Genomic DNA, 22,463 nt, shown 5'->3' on the forward strand with positions numbered 1-22,463 from the left:
TTTGATTTTTTCATATTCTGAATCGAATGATACCTTGTTCATAGTTTTAGAATTGGAAAAAAGGTTTTGACCCAAAAGCACTTGACTATAGGAATGATGAGGAGTTTAACAGGTCACTTTCTAGACGGTTCTACTTTCTAACACAATGGGGTAGAGACGAATGTTGAAAGAGTTCGTAACGGTGATGTAAACACATTTGTGTACTGATAATCTAGATTCTTTAAGCTACTGAACGGTCATGGGTCCCTGTTGTGGGTATAGTCCTCTTTAAAATGAGGAAAATCCTATGTTATACGGAAGAGCGTAATGAAACATACTCATACGTGTATGAATTTCATGCAAGAATTGTCTTGAATCACAAACTTTTTGAACGCAAATAGAAAATGATGCAGAATGGTGTTCCTCTAGAAATCTTCTCGACAGGTAAAATATGGGTCATTTAAAAGTCAAATGTACAAATACCGCCAAAACTGTAATATCTGACGTCCATGCGCGGAGGTACCTTTTTATCATTAGGTGAACTGGCTGCTCTTTGTTCTCTTAAGGTATGTAAGAAACCAGAATTTTTTGAGTGAAGGCAGCGGAACGCTACACTCCTGACTCAGGTCATTCATCCATTGAAATGATCTCGCCAACCGAATGGCCGATCAAGTCGAGGTTTTTCTTATTCCGAACCCAATTATCTGGGTCGGTTATTATAAAAAAATTAGGTAGGGCAAACATTAAGTTGGTATTCCTCTCGTTTAATGAGTTCGTAATACTTATTGATATGGATGACATGGTCTTTGGGATGGTGGTTTCCCAACGTAAATAAGCTTCATTAACCCAGTGAGCTTTAAAATTCGCGAATACAGAAATATGTCTGATCTGGACGCCGAGGCACAATAATTTTATATTGTTTCTCAAACGTATCCATCATTATACATTTATAAATACCCAAAAAGAACTTCTTACCTATAAGAAAATATTTTTACTAAGAATAAATTGACGAATAGCAAGCATCCAAGTCAGAACTTTAAATTTGTCATCCTTGTGTTTTATGAATGACAGCTTAGTGTTCAATGATCTTTCATCCGTTTGTGTAGATTGTAAAACAATTCTTTGAAAAAATATTCTTCACAATGGCTTTTCGTTTATGTGCTTACTTATTCGTCGTTTTTATTAGTCTTGTTTTATGTAGCCGTGATGTTGAAGTAAAAACTGAAGAAGATTTAGGTGTTAAATTTGCAAATCGATGTGAAGTATGTAAAATATTAGCCACGGAACTGCAAGGTAGGCTTGAAGAAACCGGCAAAGTTCATGACGTGATTGAAATTGGATATTCCTTAGACGATGTGAAACCTAAAAAGAAGACGAAATATGAGAAGTCGGAATTACGTTTGATAGAGTCTATAGAAGGTGTTTGTGAGAAAATACTAGAGTATAATATACACAAAGAGCGCGAGGACAGCACTAGGTTTGCGAAAGGCATGAGCCAAACATTCAAAACACTGCATGGACTTGTTGATAAGGGTGTGAAGGTTGATCTTGGAATACCACTTGAATTGTGGGATAAACCCTCCGCTGAAATAACACAAATGAAAACACAATGCGAAAGTCTCTTAGAAGAAAATGAAGGTGCAATAGAAGACTGGTACTGGAATCACCAGGGTGAAGTGGATCTAAAACACCACTTGTGTACCCAGCACGCCTTGAAGAACACAGACAACTCCTGCCTTTACGATGACCTTAAAACCAAAGGAGATAAAACAGAAAGAGAGGATTTGTGATCTTAAATGAATGCTATTGACTCATATCCCTGTGATTATAGTTTTATAAGTGCTATGATTGTTTTAATTCTAAGTACAAGTGTTGTAGTCAAAACATTTTTATCGTGAAACTTTTTGAACAAGCTTCCTGTTGTATATCTTATCTCATTTATAGGCATTTATTAATTTTACAATAAATATTATTATTATTTCAATTCTTTTCTTTTCACATTCAATTAATAATAATATAGTAATCACTAATCTATATACAACAAATTAATCTGCGAGCGTTTTTGAGAATAGTAAAACCTTTTTAGTAATATATTTAATTAAAAAAATGTTATAGCAAAAAAAACGTAATTTTTTTTATTAATAAGATCTAAGACTTTCGCGAGTATTCATTTTTATGAAACTAATATTTTCAGATTATTACCCATATATATTGGGTGTCCCAAAATTAACGCAAGATTATCTTTAATCAAAATTAACGCAATCTTGCGTTAATTTTGGGACACCCTATATATTTTTATTTTCAAAAACTAAAAACGGCTGCTGTAAATAACCGAAACATCAGGAGTATGAAGTTTTTAAAAATAATAAAATATGCATAGCAATCTGAAAGTATTAGTTTCATTTAATTTTGATTAATATTAACTCTGTGTATTAAATTCATTTTTCTCTCAAGTACCCTTTTTAGATATGTTTTCCACATGTTAGTTGATTCAGAATAATAGTATTTTTTTCGTTAGCTACATTATTATATGAGACCATTATTAAAAGTCGCATACTCTACTAATATTGGACTTATTCAATCATTCAGTAAAAAAACATCACCAATTTTAATGGAAACATTAGTATTAGCATCATATACTGCATATTTAACTTGTCTTTTTTGCCATAAATTCTTGAAAGTTCGATTTTTTAATATTAAAATTTTAGGAAATTGTTCAATATTAATAATAAGTAAATTAATATTTTAAACTCTAGTTCATTCCACAGTTATTTCATGAACACGAAGCAAAATTTTATTAACAAATCAATTTTAATATTTATATAAAAAGTTAATGTAGAGTGGAACAGTTATAAATAACTTTTATTTAATATAATGTAAAATGCATTCACATGTAATTTTTTTTTTTCAGAATGTGTCACAAAAAGTTCTTTATTATTATTTATTAAAAATCTCTTCTAATAAATCTGAATTATAAACAATAGTTTGTTTTTTACCGATTTTATTACTGTAATAAAATATTTTCATTCATAGAGTTTAGGATTATGGTTAAATAATATTACAAGATAATATAAGCACCTCTTTAATCAACCGTCAAAAAGTACTATACAAATAATATCTGCCTAGATTTCATATCCACGACGTGTGGTGTGAACGACACAGGCATCCAGCGATATATTAATGTGAAAAATATTAAACTAAACAGATACATATATATATATATGTATATAAATAAAATTATCATTAAAAACTAATAGGATTAAATAACATTCACTCAATCAGCGGGCGACACACGACCCGGGACTTAACATAATTTGACATACGCGACTGTCATATCCAAATGTCAAGATGACACTCCGATGGGACGTCGTTTAAAAATACTATAATAGATCTATGATACATCCGTGTCATAATGATATGATGAACGAATTTACTAATATCATAATATCACGACCGGCTCGCCTTTAATGAAACGACTTCAAAGTAATGAACTACGTACTCGACCACAGCGTCCGGGAAACCGACGTAAACACGTGTACTACATCATTTGTAAGCATATTTTTTTCACAATGCATATTTTTCAAAATATTAATCTCCCGGCATAGACAATATTATCTACAATAGATAATTTTGTGTTTGAAGTCGGTTACAAATCCATCGATGTGTATATATGTTGTGTATATACAGGGTGTGTTTTAACAGCGATCGTTGTAAGTCTATCTATGCTCTAGTTGGTATATCTATATCATATTTATATAATGTATGTTATAGGTAAGGGCTGGTGTCCTGGTAGTCGTCGTCGCTGTCTGAGCCGTCGTCCGTCAGCTGGCGCTGTGCGGCCTCTTCCGAGAACTCAGCGCGGTCAAAGCTCGATGCATCTACACACACATACCAATCTTAAATATGTTCATGTCTTTACACACAGGTTCTTTTGTTTAGTGTTATGTTTCTATATACACATACTGATTAACTATTAAGACTACGTTTTGATGCTACGGAGTATATCAAAACTACGTCTACTTAAATATACTACAAACAATGTTAGTGCACAAACTCAGCGTCAGCGTGTATTCAGCGTCAGGTGTTAGCTAAGACAAGCTACTAATAATTACCCAGTTACCTGCTTGCTCCTCCCACAACAGGTCACACCGCCGAGATTTAGGTGGTGGGGGGGAGGCCGACCCTCTGGAACAAATACATTTATAATCTGTTATTTATTTACATATAAACAAAGCAATAAGAAAAAGTTTTTGCTATGGTCGACATTGGTGATGTGACTATATACAAGTAATGACTTAGTATATAGAACTTCATCTAAATGGCTTCTCAGTACACTAAACTTCCCACACAAACAAACTATTTAGGCGAAATGTGATTCTCATTCAAAAGAAGGCTGATGATGCTTGCAAACCGGGTCGATGAGCATCGGTGGCTATCTCCAAACAAATAGTCCCTTTGCTATTGTCTCCTCTTAATATGTATATAATTGGTCACAATCTCTAGCTCATCTCCATATCTGTCATTGGTCAATGCCTCCTAGCTGATATTATTGTCACGTTGCTACGGGATATTCGACTTTAAATAGTACATATATAGGTTGCACACTAACCTGTGTTCTGGTTCAGGTGACGGTGAGTGTGAATGGTCTCCGTTCTCGCTGGGCGGTGACGACGAGTGCGGTGAGGGCGGTTGGGACAGGGCCTGCATCAGACGGCCCTTGGACTCGTTCCAGATGCTGGACAGCCTGCCGTCCGGACCGAACAACAGGAGGAACGCGTCTATCAGCTCGCGAGACTTCTCCTCCCACTTGGTCAAGATGTCCACGCGCTTTTCGCCTATATTCGTCATCACCTGGAACAAAGTGTTGGATAATATTAGTAGGCAATTAAATTTTATTCATTTAAATGAAACTTATATATTTTCGGATACACTACGCGGATTTTATTACGTGACATGTCGTCAGCCCGTGATCACGGTTGCTGAAAAGTAACCGAAACGTCGGGATTATGTAGTTTTAAAATAATAAAATCCGCGAAGTACATCCGAAATATATTAGTTTCATTTAAATGAATAATACTCGCGAAAGTCTTAGATCTCATTAAATTTTAGTCGTTAGAATTCAGTTTTTTATTTTGCTTAAATGTATTGAACCGGATCAGTTGGTGCGGTGTTGAGTGGCTGATCCATTTCAGCTTTATATTCCCATATTTAAGTTGATAGAAGCAAAGCAAACATAAAACTTTCTGTATAAATACAACTGAGGTTGGATTCGTTACAAATCATATTTACATTTCAAAATTATATCAGAACAAAGTATGTAGATTTTGTAACTCAAGGGGTGACCAACCTTTTCTTTCAAAGAAATGTTTCAATCACAAGGGGTGACCAACCATTTCTTTCAAACCATTATTTGAATAACAAGGGGTGACCAACCTTGTTGTTCCAACAACTCATTTTACAACAAAACCAACCTTCTTCCCCTTATCCTTTAGTTCGTCCATTTTATTCTGTAACCGGAACTTCTTCTCGTTCAGGAAGGACACGTTCAGCTCCTTGGCGGAGTAGCCGCGGGCCAGGTTCCGCCGCACGTAGATGTCGTAGTCGCGGACTATGCGAGCGACTATATCTGATGTGGACACGCCTGTGGTTCACAAAACATATATATATATTGTTTACCATTGAGAAACAGGCATCGTTTTAATATAGTCCAAATATTATTTTTGTCACTAACATACTAATTCTTAAATAGCTTTTCTTTCATTAATATAATAGCAAATTTATATTATGATGCATAATAAGAGTCTAGACTCTAGAAACTAGATAGTAGACAAAAATAAATACGATATTCATAATAGATTAATATTTATCTTACTCGCGATCGAGAGTCGAGTTTGATATTAAAATGAAATATAAAAAATACAGTTTTTTGCCCGAACCATTGAGGTAAATGATATGAAAAAACCTCAAGGAGATGATGTTTAAATCCTATTCTATAGACAAACAAAAAACTAAGCAAATGCTATTCCGAGTTATAAAAACCGCTAATTAAATATTAAAATAAAAACCGAACTAAAGGCCAAACATACAATAACTTAATAATTTAAATATTGGATGAAGATTATTTTACATATATATATATATATGTAAAATACATAATCAGTACAAGTACCTCATCTGTAGATTATTCGTTCAGAAATAATAAAATAATAATAATAATAATAAAAGAAAGACACAACCCTCTGTACCCTACAATAATTAGACGCCTTAAACACGTGTACAATAAGAAAGTTCATGCAAACAGACGGCAACGAAATCACATACTCTCTCACACACACACACATTACTCACACACCACACACTGTATTCACTAGGCCCCGGCTCGTGAACATGCTTGAAACCAGCACAAAGCTTAAAAAAAACATCACCCGTTAATAATAATAATAATAATAACAATAGTGACCTTCCGTCCGCTCCGTCGCCACGAACATGTCCTTCGCCTTGATCATGGCGTACGTGTCCTCGCAGTCCTCGGTGGTGTAGGGGATGTCGTCGTGCGCCAGGAAGTCTATCTTGTGCTTCTCCAGAAACGCCTCGTCGTACTCCCAGGGCGCGTCGCAGACCACCTGCAAACAGAAAATGTGTATTGATCAAACCATAAAATTAATATTCCGTTTGAATTTTAAATAGTTATTCGGTTCATTGATTTCTTCAATCTTTATTTTAAGACCTGACAGTTGGAAATACTTTAAACGATTCTTCCTTGCAATTGCTACGAACATGTAACAAAAAAAAAGCCAAGATTCTATTAATATAGAAACAAAACCGTTTCCAAAAACAAAAATATTAAATTCTCTACTATTTATATATGGCAACAAGCTTAATAACTGTCAAGATATGAACGGCTGTCAGGATGACAGTTGTTTAGTGATGTGACATATGTCATATATATATATACTACTTAATACTGGTGTACCTCGTCAACATATCTGCAGTGTCTCACAGCCTCGTACCTCTCCTCCTCAGTCATAACGGTGCGACCTTTACGACTGTGCGTTAGTTTGTCGTTGCACACTAAAAAAAAAAAAAAACTAATCAAAAAAAGTTTAATTACATTGAAAACCATTTAAATGTCATACACTATACTAGTTCGTATAATTATCAATTACGTCACATCAAAGGGTATTACGTAACTTTACATATTTTCTTGAAATAATGTCAAAGCCGTTTAATAATACATCAATCAGTATTCTTTTATTCATACACCTAATAAAACACAGTTTAGGAATAATAAAATTAACTTCAATAATTTAAAATTCACACTATCTTCTCTAAGCTGACGTCATCTGCCAAACTTACGGGTAATTAGATCGGTGGCTGAATACTATGAAACCTTTGATTTTATCTAAAGATTTATTAGAAGAACAAGAAGAAGAAAAAAAAAATTAAATCGATAAAATTATTTCTTTATATACTTAGAGAGAGTTTTAAACTAAACCTTAAATTTATTAAAAGGACTTAAATATTCACTATTGATTATTAAACGCGAATTATAAATTACTTCAAACACATAAAATAAATAAATAAATAAATAAAAAAAAAAACGAGTTCCTTAATCTCCGTACAGACGATTCGTCGTTGAAGATTTTGGTACAGCTAATAACTACATAAGAGAAATACCAATATTATATACATATGTAGCATACAAATTAATACACGGATATGTTATTATAATAGAATAATATCACTATGAATCGGCTTCATAACATCTTTGTCGGTGACTTTAATACACGTTTCCAACGAATACGGACGTAATACTGTCTATTCACTTTGACGATGCGCACTCGTGGTAAGTGGTGAGTAAAGTTATAATAATTTTATACGAAAACATCAAAAATATTATTATATTTGCATACTAAAATCACCTGAACAATAATATTTGGTCTAATTTAAATTATTGGATTACCGTCATGTACATACATACGAATAGTTTGACAGTTTCCGTCAACTGAATAGTTTGAGTTATCATTGCTTTAACTGATATAATTTCTATTGTAAAATACTTATATATATATAATTTGTAGTTTTTGTAATATTAATAACGTATACGCTCTAGTATATTTTTATCACTTTAATTTAAACACTCTCATATAATATTATCCTTGCGTTCAGCTTCAAACCTATCTCCATATAAATCCGGTGACGTGCTCAACACAAGTGTTCTATCTGCGCGCATCAAACGAAGGAAACGCTTCGTTTATAATTAATAATAATAACCGATTACTGTTGAAACAGTTTAATAAACGTGAAACGCTATGTAAAAACAAGATGCGAACACGTACTAAGCACACAGAGTATAAAAACGATATAATCACATTAATTCAGTGTCATAAATAATGATTATGCATTAAACGTGTTATCTCCGACTGCGCAGAAATTTTGATATAGACATGGATATATATTTATAACATAATTAATTCAAAATTATTCGTATATCTATGTAGAATATATATAATCTGTATTGATATACATATATATATATATATATTATTTTATATATACCTTCATTGAATTAGAAAAATATGTCAATGAGTACAACTACAACCCGTAATGAGCATACTGCATGCTGTGCTATGCGTAGTGAAAGTTTTCATTATAAGAGCTCATACGATGCGTTTGACGTATCGCATACAATAACCTATTATAATACATGATATAGGTAACATGCCAAAATTAATTAGTGAAAAACTATAAACGTTTCGTACGTAACCATGAAAACGTAGCGTAAGCGTTATAACGCTATAAATGTTGGATCTCCACTAGATATTACAATCTAGAATATCTTTAGTACGAGGTCGTAATTACATTATCACACGTTTTTAATTAAAATCGTACGATACAAGATAAAACTCTACTTTGTATGAGATAAGATGACACGATACAGAACATCTGTGAGTGATCACTCATGTTTTGTTTATTAATTACTTCAACATGTACTATACATGACTATATACTAAATACAAAATTATTTAAGTGAGTACACGACAGCTTATTTGGCCAAGAGTTCGGAACGCGACGTTAAACAGGTTGAAGGTTCGAACCCAGTTCGGTGCATAATTTTTTTCATTCTCAATTTTCTTTTCAAATTTTTATACTTATAACACAATATAAAATTAACATCTTTATTTTTATATAAAAAAAAAAATATTAAAATGACCTTCGGTAATTTTCATTAATTTAACGTTAAAATCTATCGTGTATTTTATAAAATTATATACGATCAGATAACACAAACGACAAACGAGGTCCCGTCCTCGCTTCTTGCATTTCATTATATAATCAAAATAATAGTCATCTTAATTTCGTTCAACGAAACGTCACGCACGTTAATGAGTTTATTTTTATGTAAAAAAAAACCTCCGCTCGATAACCGTTCTCAAAATTACGTTCTCCAAGATATTATTTATCTTCAGTGAGGATTTTCATAGCGAATACGCGGCACGTATTTAAATGTTAATACGATAATTTAGAGCACATATATTTGTATCGAAACGTATAATCTGAGATAATTCGCATTCGATAAAAAATAATTTATGGCATCGACAATGAAAACAAAATGTCATATAAAAATAGTTACATAATATAATATATGACATATAATATAATTATAAAACAAATATTATAACATAATTTTAATGCTGTATAAATCTCTGGCTTATGTTTTATAACACATTATGCAATTTTACCACAAGATGGGGGAGGGGGGAAGCACGGATGAGATGAGGTTGCGTATTACATTAAGTACAATTAAATATTTCTGTTATAAAGTGCTCTTGTCATAATAAAATAATAATTTATGTTTTTTTTTAAATTTAAGGCAATAATCACTTATCTTACATCCATCCATCCGTCCATTCATCCAAACAGTTCGCGGTAAATAACACTCACCTCCAACAATGAGATATACGTTAGGGAAGACCGTCTTCGCTTGTTGCAGCTGTCTCGCGTGTCCCTGGTGGAACATGTCGTATATCCCGTCGGAGTAGACCCTGACCTTCCTGGGCGCGGTGCCGGCCACAGCCTGAGCCCTCGGTATCCTTCCGTAGGAGCATCTCTCGCGTTCAGCAACAGCTATCGGGTCTGTGCTGAAGGGCGCCGCGTGTCTAAGTGACTGGAATTAAATTTTGAATAATTATAATAACACACTAATATCATATATATTATAATTTCTTTATGATGTATAACAAATATTCTGCTTTTGTATATTTAAATGCTTTTGAAATATTTCTTTCATCCATTTCTATTAAAGCTACAGTTATATTGGAAGCTATCTCGAAGCTATTCACGAAGATATCTCGAATCATCGGAAACTATTTCATTTAACGTGCCTCAAATCTAACTCGTACCAAAGACAAGTCTTATTTAAATCGAATAAAACAAGATGTAATAAAAAATACACATGACTTTTTTTTACAGACAGCAAAAAAGACAGTTGCGTAACATTATGTCACTGTTTCCATGACAAAATAAAAAGTCGTGGGTTTTATAATAAAACAAAAAAAGTAAGTTTCGTCTATTTCAGTCACAAAAAAAACTGTGATATGTAGTACCCTTTGTGTAATTATAACTTAATATTTAAATTAGAAGTTTCTTTCTTGTCGATTGTCATTTGTTTTGTCATTAGTGTGAGTCCCAAAAAAACGTCTTAAAACCATTAATCCTGGTATATTCTCCTATCAATAGTTACGTAACAGGAGGTTTCAAATAAATAATGCATGTAGCGGAATGCAAGATAAGAGCTGGCGAGAAAAATGTTCCTCAGACATCGCGTCTCTCGCTCGCAAACTTGGCACGATTCCAGGCACGTCTCCTATAGTTACTCTTATATGACGCAATATCATTAATTGTCCGATAACATTTACTTTTACTAGCGACGGTAATTTAGTATACTCAGCGTGAGTATCGATTATATGAGGAATGATCGACTTGCGTTACTTGCTATGAAAAAGTACAATACAGATTAAAAAGCGACTTTTTATCGATTTTCGATCATAACTGATTAATTAATTCAAGTTGTATAGCGAAATAGTGATGCCAAGTTTGACATTTAGTGACACGTACATTGACACATCAAGTCTTCGTGATTTATGATAGATAATATAAAACTTAAAAGATATTGCTTCTGGATCGTTCCTTTATACAAACTAAATAATCCATTAAATAACCAATATTATGTTTGACAAAAAAAAATACCAAATGACTAATCGCGTGTATGAATGTACATAATAATAATATTACATTACTCATCGTTCCTCGCTGTACACGATGTTGGGGTTCAAATGTGATTACTCGATAACAGAGTGGCGTGATGTACTATCAGCAGCCAGCATCCACAATGACCGGACGGCTATATTTATTATATATCAATGACTACCAATTAATTCCCAATACAATATAACATTTTAGGTATAAAATATCTAGCGACTTATTTTTTTTATATTAAATGGACCAACGATTTTGTTTTTTTTTATTAGCTGCATAAATTTCTGAACGAATGTCACTTCCGACATAAAATCGATCAATCCTGATAACGATAATTTTATTAATGGGCATGGGCAGATACATTTACTTAAAGATAATGTTGCGATTCAGACTAATTGTATTTAAAATTTTATAAACTTGAATAATATAAATATACTTTTCATTATATAATTTATCTTAACGAAGCGAATTTTATGAAAATCAAAATATTAAGATGTTTACAGTTTTATGAATGTACATTCTTATTTTAAACATTATAAGGTTCATATTGAAGAGAATAAAAAAAAAATTAGAGACCAAATAATAATGGTTCATTTGCCTTGAATACAGAGTTAGATAAACCGCTGTGTACGTAGACTTTCTAAACATACTTTGTAAGCAAATGCTTCACCTACATATTTTAGACCTACGTATTTAGCTATCAAATAATTACAGTATGCGTTTCAATTTCCGTAATTAATTTCTCATTAAATAATAATTTAGGTTTTTTATCATCTGTGCCCTTATTATCATAATAACATGGTTATTGATCAAACATGTTTATCTGTGCTAATTAATAATAGTGTAGTCATTAAACATTTTTCTATTTAGCCCTTAGTCACGTTCGTAAACACTTTTTTTCCACACTTCACGATTCCTAGGTCAGCAATTCACGAACAATGGACCTTTCCGTGTGTATAAGATATTTTGAAGTACTTTAGCAGCTATGAATATTTTAACAAATATTTACAATATTTAAAACTTAATTTAATTAACATTTTATTACAAGACACTAACGAAAGTTCCGAAAAACCTTTTAAAATCGTTGGTGGAAAATTGTTTATGGTCCGAGACATTAATTTGTTTTGAATCTATATATATGATTCGTATAGGCTTTGATTTGAAAACCAAAATCCATATTAAATAGAGTACAGATGATATATATTTGCTTAGATTTAGCAGATTGACGTTTTTACTGCTGCAAAGGAGTACTATAATAATTTTCTTTCATCTCGTCTGGTCGCTATAAGAAACTGGAACATCGGAATTATGTACTTATAAAATATAAAAACTCCTAGATCTTAAAACCTTAGTTTCATTTATTTTTAAGTATTCGATACTTCCATGTCTTCATGTTAAAAATATCTAAGAAAGGGACAAACAGACGATAAATTGTCCATTTGTCAATTCAACTAATATACATACCTAAAATATTATAAAAATTATTAATTACACAATGTGGTAACCAGAACTATCTGCTGACAGATAATAAAATACTTGTATAATCTGTAGCATTATATTTCCGTCTTTCAAAATTTATATCAAAGATATATATATTTTTTTATCAACGTCTTATTGAATTATAATCATACCAACTTATCACTATCATTGTCTCTCAAAAACAACACGTTTTTCTTATCAAATAAACGACATTTCGATCAATCTTTAAAATCTGATGTAACAAAACGCTACATATTGCCACATGACAAAAATAAACATTACGAAAATAGGCCGTGTGAAGAATTTTGTCAACTATCTTTTTGTTTTAAAATTATCCCTATTAAAATTTGGATACATTTATTCTTTTTTTCTTTCATAATTAAATGATTTTATAGTCGTATTACAATTCACAGTTATCGTTCACACATATTTGTTATTGGTACAGAGCATGAAACATAAAAAGACCTATAAAAATTTCCTTATTAAGTAATCCTTTACTGTTTTCCCCGTATAATAATTCGCTGTGATGTTTTTTTTCTCTGACGTCACTCACGTATTCAATGCCACTCGAGAGTGTAATTTGTTTTTTTCTTTATTGCCAGATATTTAAAGCGTATTTAAACGTCATTTCGTGCTAAACACGCTAAAATATGTCGTCTGCTATTGACATTTACGACGTAAATGATATGTTTTCGACAAAATTATATAATAAAACTTATATTTTATCTATTTAATTAGAAAACATTTGAATAAATATTATATGACTGTTTATTCGATTTCGATATTATAAAAATATATTTACTTCATTTTGTAATCATATTTTTAAAACATTTTTGAATACGAGAATATACAGATAATAAAGAGGCGGCTATTCAACGCAAAAATATGTAAACTTTTTTTAAGAGACTTCATGCGCATGACTATTGAAACATTATGGGTGTAAATCATAAAATAAATGCGAATACAAATACACTATGTGAATAAATATTACAAAATAATTATTATGATAGCTTTAATCTAATAATAGCAAAATAATCTCATAAGTTTAAACTTATTTCCCTCAGTCAAATGACGAAACGAAGCAAAAGTATCCATTATGACATTAAGACGTCTTATTCAAATAAACCACCTTTTTTTCCACAATTATCGTGATTGTTTTTTCGTATAGATGCCATGGAAACGAATTAGTATCAAGTTTATTTTTAAACGTCAATGTCAAAAAAAAATATACGTCAATGAGTAAAATAAACCAGCGTCTAAGGTCGGGGCCTTTGTTCTGTAATAATAAAATGCACATTATTTTCACGCTGTAGAGATTTTATGCTAAATTGCAAGCAAAATATGAAATTCGTCTCATCGATAATAAAAGAGAGAGAATTTTGTTGGTTCCCGATTATTATTTGCAAAACTAAATCAAAAACGTTCACCATGTCAAAAACGTTTTCTCTCACGTGAATGCGTTTAGCTTGCCGGCTCTATTTTTATATTAATTATCTATGCTATAATTGTCACTTCCAATTTCAAATTTAGAACACCGCGTTTGTTTCCTTGACTCCCACATATGACACAGGGTTATCTGACCGCGTTTTTTCCAGAAGCCTATCAGCTGTGCGGGTCAAGAGCCGGCTTTAGGATCCGGTTCGATTAGCCCGATAGAAGTTCATAGCATTGCGGTCTAACTGTATCTTTTATAACTCATGTCACAGTGCGATGACTGTACAGAAAAAATGGATGAAGTTTTAAAAAATAATCCACTACGTTCAGTAATGTTAAGATATTTTTATTACACAAATGAAAAAATAAAAAGCTAAAACCTCCAAAGTTCTCAAGGTCTCAGCAATGTCATATTGTGTACCGCTTTTTATTTTTCGGCTTAAGATTCAATATAAAAGTTTTATAGCAGTGAAGTTGAAGCTCATTCTATAAATATATATTTAAATTTATATTCTGATGAATCGTTCAGAATTTTTTCGTTAAAGTGCAACAATGATTGTATACATTTTACAAACATTTACAATTTCACGTCAGCCTATGTATTATATGAATATTTAATAGTTGTACCTTGTTCCTTGGTGTTGTTTTTAGTCACTTGACATTTTGAAATGCAAATCGCTAAGATTTTACATTCACGCACAGGAACCATGACGGCAAACGAGTTCAGTGTGAAAAGGGATTATAGTGATTGACGTAATGATAAAGTTCGTAAACCGATTTAAATATAATACCGTTAATTATGTAATTGCAAAATGTTATAAACGTAATTTCTTTTTTAATTTTACGATTTCTGCAGAAAAAGCCGATGACGCACATTAATATAGATTTTTAATATTTTTTTCTCGTCATTTAAATGAATGGATTTTAATGACTAACCGAGTGTGTTATCAGTAAGTGCTGTAACTGTGTAGACATTGACATATTTTCGCAATCATTTTTTATCTCATGGTAATAACTAATAAGTATATAATATAAAAAAAATATTATGGTTCCAATATTATGCTGATAAACTTTCTCCAGTATATCACACGTAGAACGCTTTCACTGATTGCATTTTAGAAAACTTTGTGAATACCGCGTCTGTGATGTACAAACATTTTGGGTTCCTTCTAACCTAGGGGTCATACTTCGGATGGGGGTTTTGTATGTTCATTTAAATAAATATAATCGATTACTATCGCAGTATATTAAAAAGCAATACTCACTGTCTTGTCTGAGCTTTCGTGTTTCAAGTAACCGTTCTTCCTATGTCCGTTTAAGCTGGTCTCCACTTTACCATTCAGGTGCACGTTGGTGACGGTATTCGTCATGGTTAATGATGACATTATTTAATCGTCTTACTTTCCTATTAGCACAGTTTTTATTTCACTAAGCACTCGACGTTTCTCGCATCGTTTTATTATAATATATGGAAAACAATTTCTTACGCAACACGTCGCTGTGGATTGTTTAGCAAAATTCTTTTATTGATAATGAATAAATTCCGATCATATAATGAATCGCTGGTTGTGAAGACGTGCGTTCAACCCGAACGATAGCCGGTGACTAAGTATATGAGCGTATTGTGTCAGCCGATTTGGAGTGAGCGAGGAATGTATTGAGGAGGACGTCGGCGGGGAGTGGGACGTCGGGGGAGGGGAGGGCCGGCGGTGGCGCGACGCTTACGTGGAAGTTCGTCAGACAGGCCATGCGCCACGAGAGCGCCAGTCGAAGGGAACTCCAGGCCTGACCTTGGCTAGATGTCGCTGAGAATTGTAGTGATACAATCTCGACGATATTCACATCAACGAGACGCGTTTATTAGTCTTAAAAGTTCAGATACATCCGAATGTACTAATTACTAAACTGTTTCCAAATGTTCATAAAACATAGTACCATGCATCGAAAATATGTCTACTACATTCATAGCTGTTAACTTATTCAGTTATTAAAATAAAAATGGTTTAAAGAATTACATTCCATTGGTTGAATAAGTATTAAGAGTCCATGTTATTATAATTTCGATAACCGAGAACATATGCTAAGTGTAAGTTTTCGTAGTCAGACTACATACGAACCGTTTGCCGTTTCTCATTTATAAGAGTACGTTAATTCTGTAGTGAAAAGTTTTTTTTAATGAAAAACTGTTAAACTATCCGTATGTAACAACAATGTCGACATGTATTAAGCGTACGGGACACATGTAAGACGAAACCGGAAAGTATATCGATGCGGTTGCCACAGAATATACGAAATGAAACGAAGCCGAAATCTGTTTTGTAGACAATGTTACACGTTGTATTTATTCTATATAAACAATGAAATTAAAAACTCAATAACTATCATTTTTTATGTACGGGTATAATGTGAAATGTAATGATTAGACCGTTTTCTGACCGAAGCAAATTAGTTATGAGAATTTATTAAATTTTTACAAGTTTTTTTATAACACTCACATGACTAGATGTCTAATAAGTCTTACGTTGTTTATGAAATATTTTCGAAAGGCGCCCCACGCTTTTTGCATCAGATTCATTACTTTTATTTATCACTCTATTGTAATTTACATTATTTTTTTGTTAGTTTAGGTAGTATTTTATAATAGCGTATTTTTAATTACTTTTTTTTTGTTGATAAATTTATTTCAACATTTTGACACATGTTATGTGTTATTCAGAGTTAATATCATACAAAAGGAATTAGAATTTAGCCTCTTTCAGTTTAAGGTATTAAATAATACATAAATTTTAATATGCAATTAATTACTAACATATAAGTAAATTCACTTGCATCAAAACGTTACTATTTTAATGCGATTCTCCTTAAGTATGTATATAGTCCAAGTGTGCTTATATTTTTTATGATAGACCGATTCCAACCAATCCACTATATGATTTATGCTCCATAATAATGTAATCTAGATTTAACCCAAAAAAATTATCTCATCTCCAAATCTCATTTCATTAGTTATAACGGAAAGTTATCTGATATATATTTTTTTTTAAACCAACTCAATCTAATTCTTCTAAATCCTAGTCTCTTTACGTTTTATTTTTAATACGCAACAATTTTCAGCCTAACATCATAGCGTCGTCCAATAAGAGTCGATGGAATTGAATTTTTTTTTAACAAAAATTTGTTGAATCTTAAAACTGTAGGTAATTTTGTATTAGTGTAATGGATAACAGGCGCAGGTGAGAGGCGAGAGTTTACAAGCGTCAAATTCCTATTCAGCTACTAAACTACTCAGATATAATTCAATTGGTATGTTCTCAATTACAATAATTGTTTATATTTTTTTCATTCCCACTGTATTATAATATTTGACAATGCACTCATCATAATATTATGATGATATTTATCTTAAGATTGATCTACAGAACATTATTACACTTAAAAATGTCATCAATGTCAAGCTGACGTGTTTATGTTTTTTTAATTGCAGCAATTTTTTTTTTTTAAATTACGAACAAGGAAGAATTACATCAGCCGGTTCATATTATTTAGTACGTTATTTATATATATCGATATCGATTTTCTAAAATAAACTGTCAATAGTATGAAAAATATTTTTCGCAAATCCGGTGGGAGAACATAAATGGTGTAATTTGTAGTCCAACGACCGACACAATGACCTCACTCCGTTAGCGAAATGTAGAGAACAAATGGCAATAACGAAATTAACGACAACATGACAGATTACAAAAAAAATAATAGAACATTACTCATATATACTGATCTAATTCCTACAGTATATATAAGATATATATATATATATATATATATAAGATCAATTAATCGGAATTGCATGATTCTTAAATGCCATGATTACATATTTGTAAAAAAAAAAATAGTAACGGCGAAAATTTAAGATTATTACGCTCGCGGTCTTAGAATTGTAAATTAAAAGTAAATACTAGACATAGATTACAGATGAAAAATAAAGCAAATAAATTTTACAAAAACCCAATCCTACCTACTTGGTGTGATTTTATTTAGGTGAGATATAATTTACCTAAAAGCTGTAATGAAATGGTGTTATTAATTAACCTTCGGTAATTATATTGTTGTTGAATATAGTTTTGTTATGATAATTAAAAAAATATTATTGATCGTTCATTTTTTATTAATTTTTAATTTTTATAACATTATGATAACAGTAATGGAAATATAATTATGTTTTTCTTTATTTTATGTTAAAAAATATAAAGGTATTTAAAGAAAATTAAATAATAATTAAATTCTCATAATAGTAATGAATGTTTCGGAAAACAGTCCGCTTGTTGACCTATTTTTTTACGCCTACGCCGTTCTTAGTATGTAACGAGTGTATTCAGGGATTTTTTTAGTCTACAACTACGCATTTCATATTTTTTCATATATAAAAAACAGTTATTTAGGTCGAAAAAATTACTTTTATTTTGTATTCAGGTCTACAGAAATTCATTATTACAGTGGCGTGTAGTTTCAATTCTTAATTTGAAATATTTAAAAGCAGAATATCGATCCAAAAAAAAAAACCGGTTTCAAATCAAAACATAAAAATATAAAAATTAAAAAGTGCGAGCCGGACTCGCCCATACATGGTTCCGTAGCAGCAAGTAGATGACAATATTAGAGTTATGGTAGTGCGTTGTAACTTTGATCGATGTTTTATTAAAAAAATAACTTGGTTTTACATAATGTTTGTATGAACGACAAAGTTGTATATGCGTTTTTTGAAAATGTATTATTTCTTAAAAACTAATAATGATATCTCGTTCAAACCAGTTTTCGTTGAAAGTTTTCATTGAAATCTACAGCATATATTTTTTTTAGTATTCTCACTCTCTTATTTTAAAAGTTAGAGGGGCGGGGACACTCATTTTTCCACTTTGGAAGCATCTCTCTTTCAAACATAGACATAGACATCCATCACGTATAGGTCAGTACAAAAAAAAAATCTGAATCAGTTCCATGTATGGAGTGCCACCGTTTTAATTTTTAAATTTATTAATTTTTAATTCAAAATTCAAATAGCGGTTATCAGAATACATCAACCTACAAAGGTTCAACTATGTAGGTCCAACACTTTCGGAAATAAATGGCTGTGACATACGGACGGACAGACGGACGGACAGATGGACAGACAGACGTGACGAATCTATAAGGGTTCCGTTTTTTGCCATTTGGCTACGGAACCCTAATGAAACGGTAAAAGATTTAACGTATAAAACCTATTCGACAACAAAACTCACCGAATGCAAAATAATCAACAGAAAATGTTTATAAACAAGACAAAGTTATATGCGAAAATATGTATGTTTATAATGTACATAGGTATATACAATCGGGAAGCTCTATTACTTCTGTTAATAAGAATGACAAGTCCATTATAGGGTCAATAAAAACTGAGAGCAATGCATGGCGAGTACTGTGTATTATTGTCGCGGCGTGATGGCAACGACAAAAAAAAACTCGTAACACTATACTGTGATTACCTTTTATTGATATGAGTTTCTGAACTGTGATCCGGTTTCATTGACATCCGTTTCTAAACTGAAAGTCGCCAAACGGTAACTAATTCGTGCTTTTGTGTTATGATGTATCCTATAATTTCGTGTCAGGAGCAGATATTGAAATTAACTATACATATATATTTAATAATCAGCAACGTTTGAATTAAATTACTCTAAATTAAAACAACAACATTCAATTCGCCAACACACGATATGCTAAATAACGCCTCCATTACGTCACTCTATGTGTTGTTAGTGATCACGCCACATACTTGGCACCACGCCCATTGTATTGCAATTGGTTTCAGCTACCAATAAACCTTTATAATATATATACTCCCTCACGATCAGTCGACGTTAAGCGAGGAGTTCGATCGTTTTAAATTAAGTAATAATCATTACAAATTAAATAAAATTGTTGTAGCAATTTACTCGATACTTAATAAGTATAATAATTAAAGGAAAAAAGGTGTAACTGTAAATCGGAATTCTGATATACAATCAATAGTAATAATAGCAGTTAATAACACATATATATGTACATAAGCTTTTATATATTAACTTAATTCTGCAGGGATTTAAATTCTATATAATATAGAGCTAGTCTTGCCCCCGTTTTAAATTATGTGTTTTTTCTAGTAAAGAATATTTTGAATAAAATTACTTATATTTATTACATCTATATTTGACAAATTTTCGTATTCACGAAACAGAGGCCAGTGAATAAATAGTCTAACCAATTCTAATACATTATCATAATGTACCAGAAATACTTTAAATCTTAGAAACATTATTTTATCTGTCGTCAGCAATACTCGATGATTATGAATCTGTTGAATTGTGAATTCCATGATGATTACCGGAATCAATACTTACCAATAATTACCATAAATTATCATGATTATTTAAATAATTTAATTTATCATTGTCTAAGTTCCAGTTGGGAAAACATTTTTAAATTAATATTGTAAATTTAAATATATAATTAATAAAAAAATAATAATTCTTTACTGTCAATACATAAGCTAGAACTATTGTTGCTAAATTATGCCTACTATGATACGTTTGTGTATATGAATTAAAATAGTCCTCAAAAATTAATATTATTACAATACTAACATAATTTCAAGTAGTATATTTTAGATAATACGCTCATAGAAAAGAAATACCATGTTTATGCATATATTTTTTCCTACCATAATAGTCGCACAAAATGCTTCCTATGTTAATGTTATAACCAAGATTCTGTCATAATGAAATTGTTGGGACCATTAAGAAAATTTTTATTAATTTAACATAAAATTGTATATATTATGATTTATGACATACAACAAAATTCATAAAGTATCTACTTTTTTAATACATGTACAGTATAAAGTATTATGTGGTTAATAGTAAACTTGCATAATCATTCAATCTGTTACTATTAAATGGGAATCCCCATAGGGGTACCACCTTTTATATTGGTGTTGTGGAAAATCAATAACTATTAAAGCAAAATTTTGCAGTTAGATAGTATACTTGTCAGCCCTACAATATTATTCGAGACCTCTTTTAGAACACAAGAATGACTCATGAGAAAAATATCAGATTGGGTAAAATTTCAAGGTTAGGTAGGCAGAATATGACGCTAATATGATGTTTCACACGTACAAATCATGATAACTAAAATCACTAACCTGTGTTTCACAAATAAGTAAACTGTTGCTTCCAAAACTAGTGTCGCTGCCATTTCGTCCTTCATCGCCTCGGGACTCCAATATAGAACTCATTTCTTCTTTAGTTATTCGAGATCTCTTTCGTGACATTGTCTCATGGCTTACCGGTGAAATACAAATAACGCATTACTAGTCTGCAAAACGACAAATTTATCCAAAAATCCAATTGCGTCAAGTTTTATTTAAATATATAAAACAAAATACACGAAACAACCACATAAATTTGTTTGAATACTTTTCTGGCTCACAATATTTTTGATAATATTTATTACAAATAACAAAATTTTTAAACTTTATAGATGTTTGAATAAGTGAACCATCACCAAAAATTATTGTCAACAAAACACTGCTGACGGCGAAGGTAACGGCAACAACGATACAATTCTGCGTTGGTAGGTGCCTACACTGAAATCTGAATTTGAAAATTGTTCTATCAATGACAATGAAATGTATGTCACTTGTCAAAATTATTAAAGAAGTTTATAGGTCATTCATTTTACGTTATGATCAATCTAGTAATTTATTTTAAAGAGTTTCCACATATTTGCTATTATTATAATTATATAATTCACGCTGTTAAATGACTTTTTCAACGGCAATGTCAGTGTTACTGTCTAAACAAAGCTTTATTTAAAATACACATGAGGAGTTGTAAAAATTTTCGACGGTGGCTTTTTCTTATTTTGTTCCTGATAATGTTTGAACTTCCTAATATATCAATGAAAGCTATAATTTATTGTTTTTTTTTCCTATTGAATTCCCCGAATTAGTGTTATATTTTACATTAGTGATCATAGGAGATACCTACGTACCATTAGCCGTTGGGCTTTCTCTGTCCGCATTTTAAAGTAGCTTAGCCCATTTCAACTAGATCTTCGGAATCCAATTTTTTCAGATTTTACAAATATGTCAACTTTTTTTACTTTTGATAGTATTCCAACTTAATTAAGTATAAACATTCTTAAACGATAATAATATCTCGGTAGAGCACCTTTCTCTTAACAACGCGGCTGGCTAAAAAACGACATGCGATAGATTAATGAAACCAATTAGGGCG

The 22,463-nt window shown here is 31.4% G+C and overlaps 2 protein-coding genes across 6 annotated transcripts; one reads left to right on the plus strand and one right to left on the minus strand.

Annotated features, from left to right (window-relative positions):
- Positions 1-1,033: 1,033 nt before the first annotated feature.
- LOC116768679 (protein canopy 4) lies at positions 1,034-1,963 on the plus strand. Its single transcript, XM_032659468.2, has one exon. The coding sequence runs from the start codon at positions 1,122-1,124 to the stop codon at positions 1,767-1,769; it is 648 nt and encodes a 215-aa protein (XP_032515359.1). The 5' UTR covers positions 1,034-1,121; the 3' UTR covers positions 1,770-1,963.
- A 1,082-nt stretch (positions 1,964-3,045) lies between these two features.
- On the minus strand, positions 3,046-21,871 carry LOC116779807 (choline-phosphate cytidylyltransferase B-like). 5 transcript variants are annotated; one of them, XM_032674293.2, is made up of 9 exons: positions 21,730-21,871; positions 21,368-21,540; positions 9,925-10,147; positions 6,953-7,050; positions 6,440-6,602; positions 5,451-5,620; positions 4,589-4,830; positions 4,100-4,164; positions 3,046-3,857 (listed from the first exon to the last, which is right to left on the minus strand). In XM_032674293.2, the coding sequence occupies exons 2-9, from the start codon at positions 21,494-21,496 to the stop codon at positions 3,745-3,747; spliced, it is 1,203 nt and encodes a 400-aa protein (XP_032530184.1). In that variant the 5' UTR covers positions 21,497-21,540; positions 21,730-21,871; the 3' UTR covers positions 3,046-3,744. The 5 variants fall into 5 exon arrangements, with proteins under 5 accessions (XP_032530184.1, XP_061382764.1, XP_032530201.1 ...); XM_061526780.1 differs by having other exon boundaries at positions 21,368-21,506; positions 21,730-21,847; XM_032674310.2 differs by having other exon boundaries at positions 4,092-4,164; positions 21,368-21,832.
- Between the last annotated feature and the right edge of the window lie 592 nt (positions 21,872-22,463).

Source organism: Danaus plexippus (assembly GCF_018135715.1).
Source record: "Danaus plexippus chromosome 3 unlocalized genomic scaffold, MEX_DaPlex mxdp_25, whole genome shotgun sequence".
NCBI lineage: Eukaryota > Metazoa > Arthropoda > Insecta > Lepidoptera > Nymphalidae > Danaus > Danaus plexippus.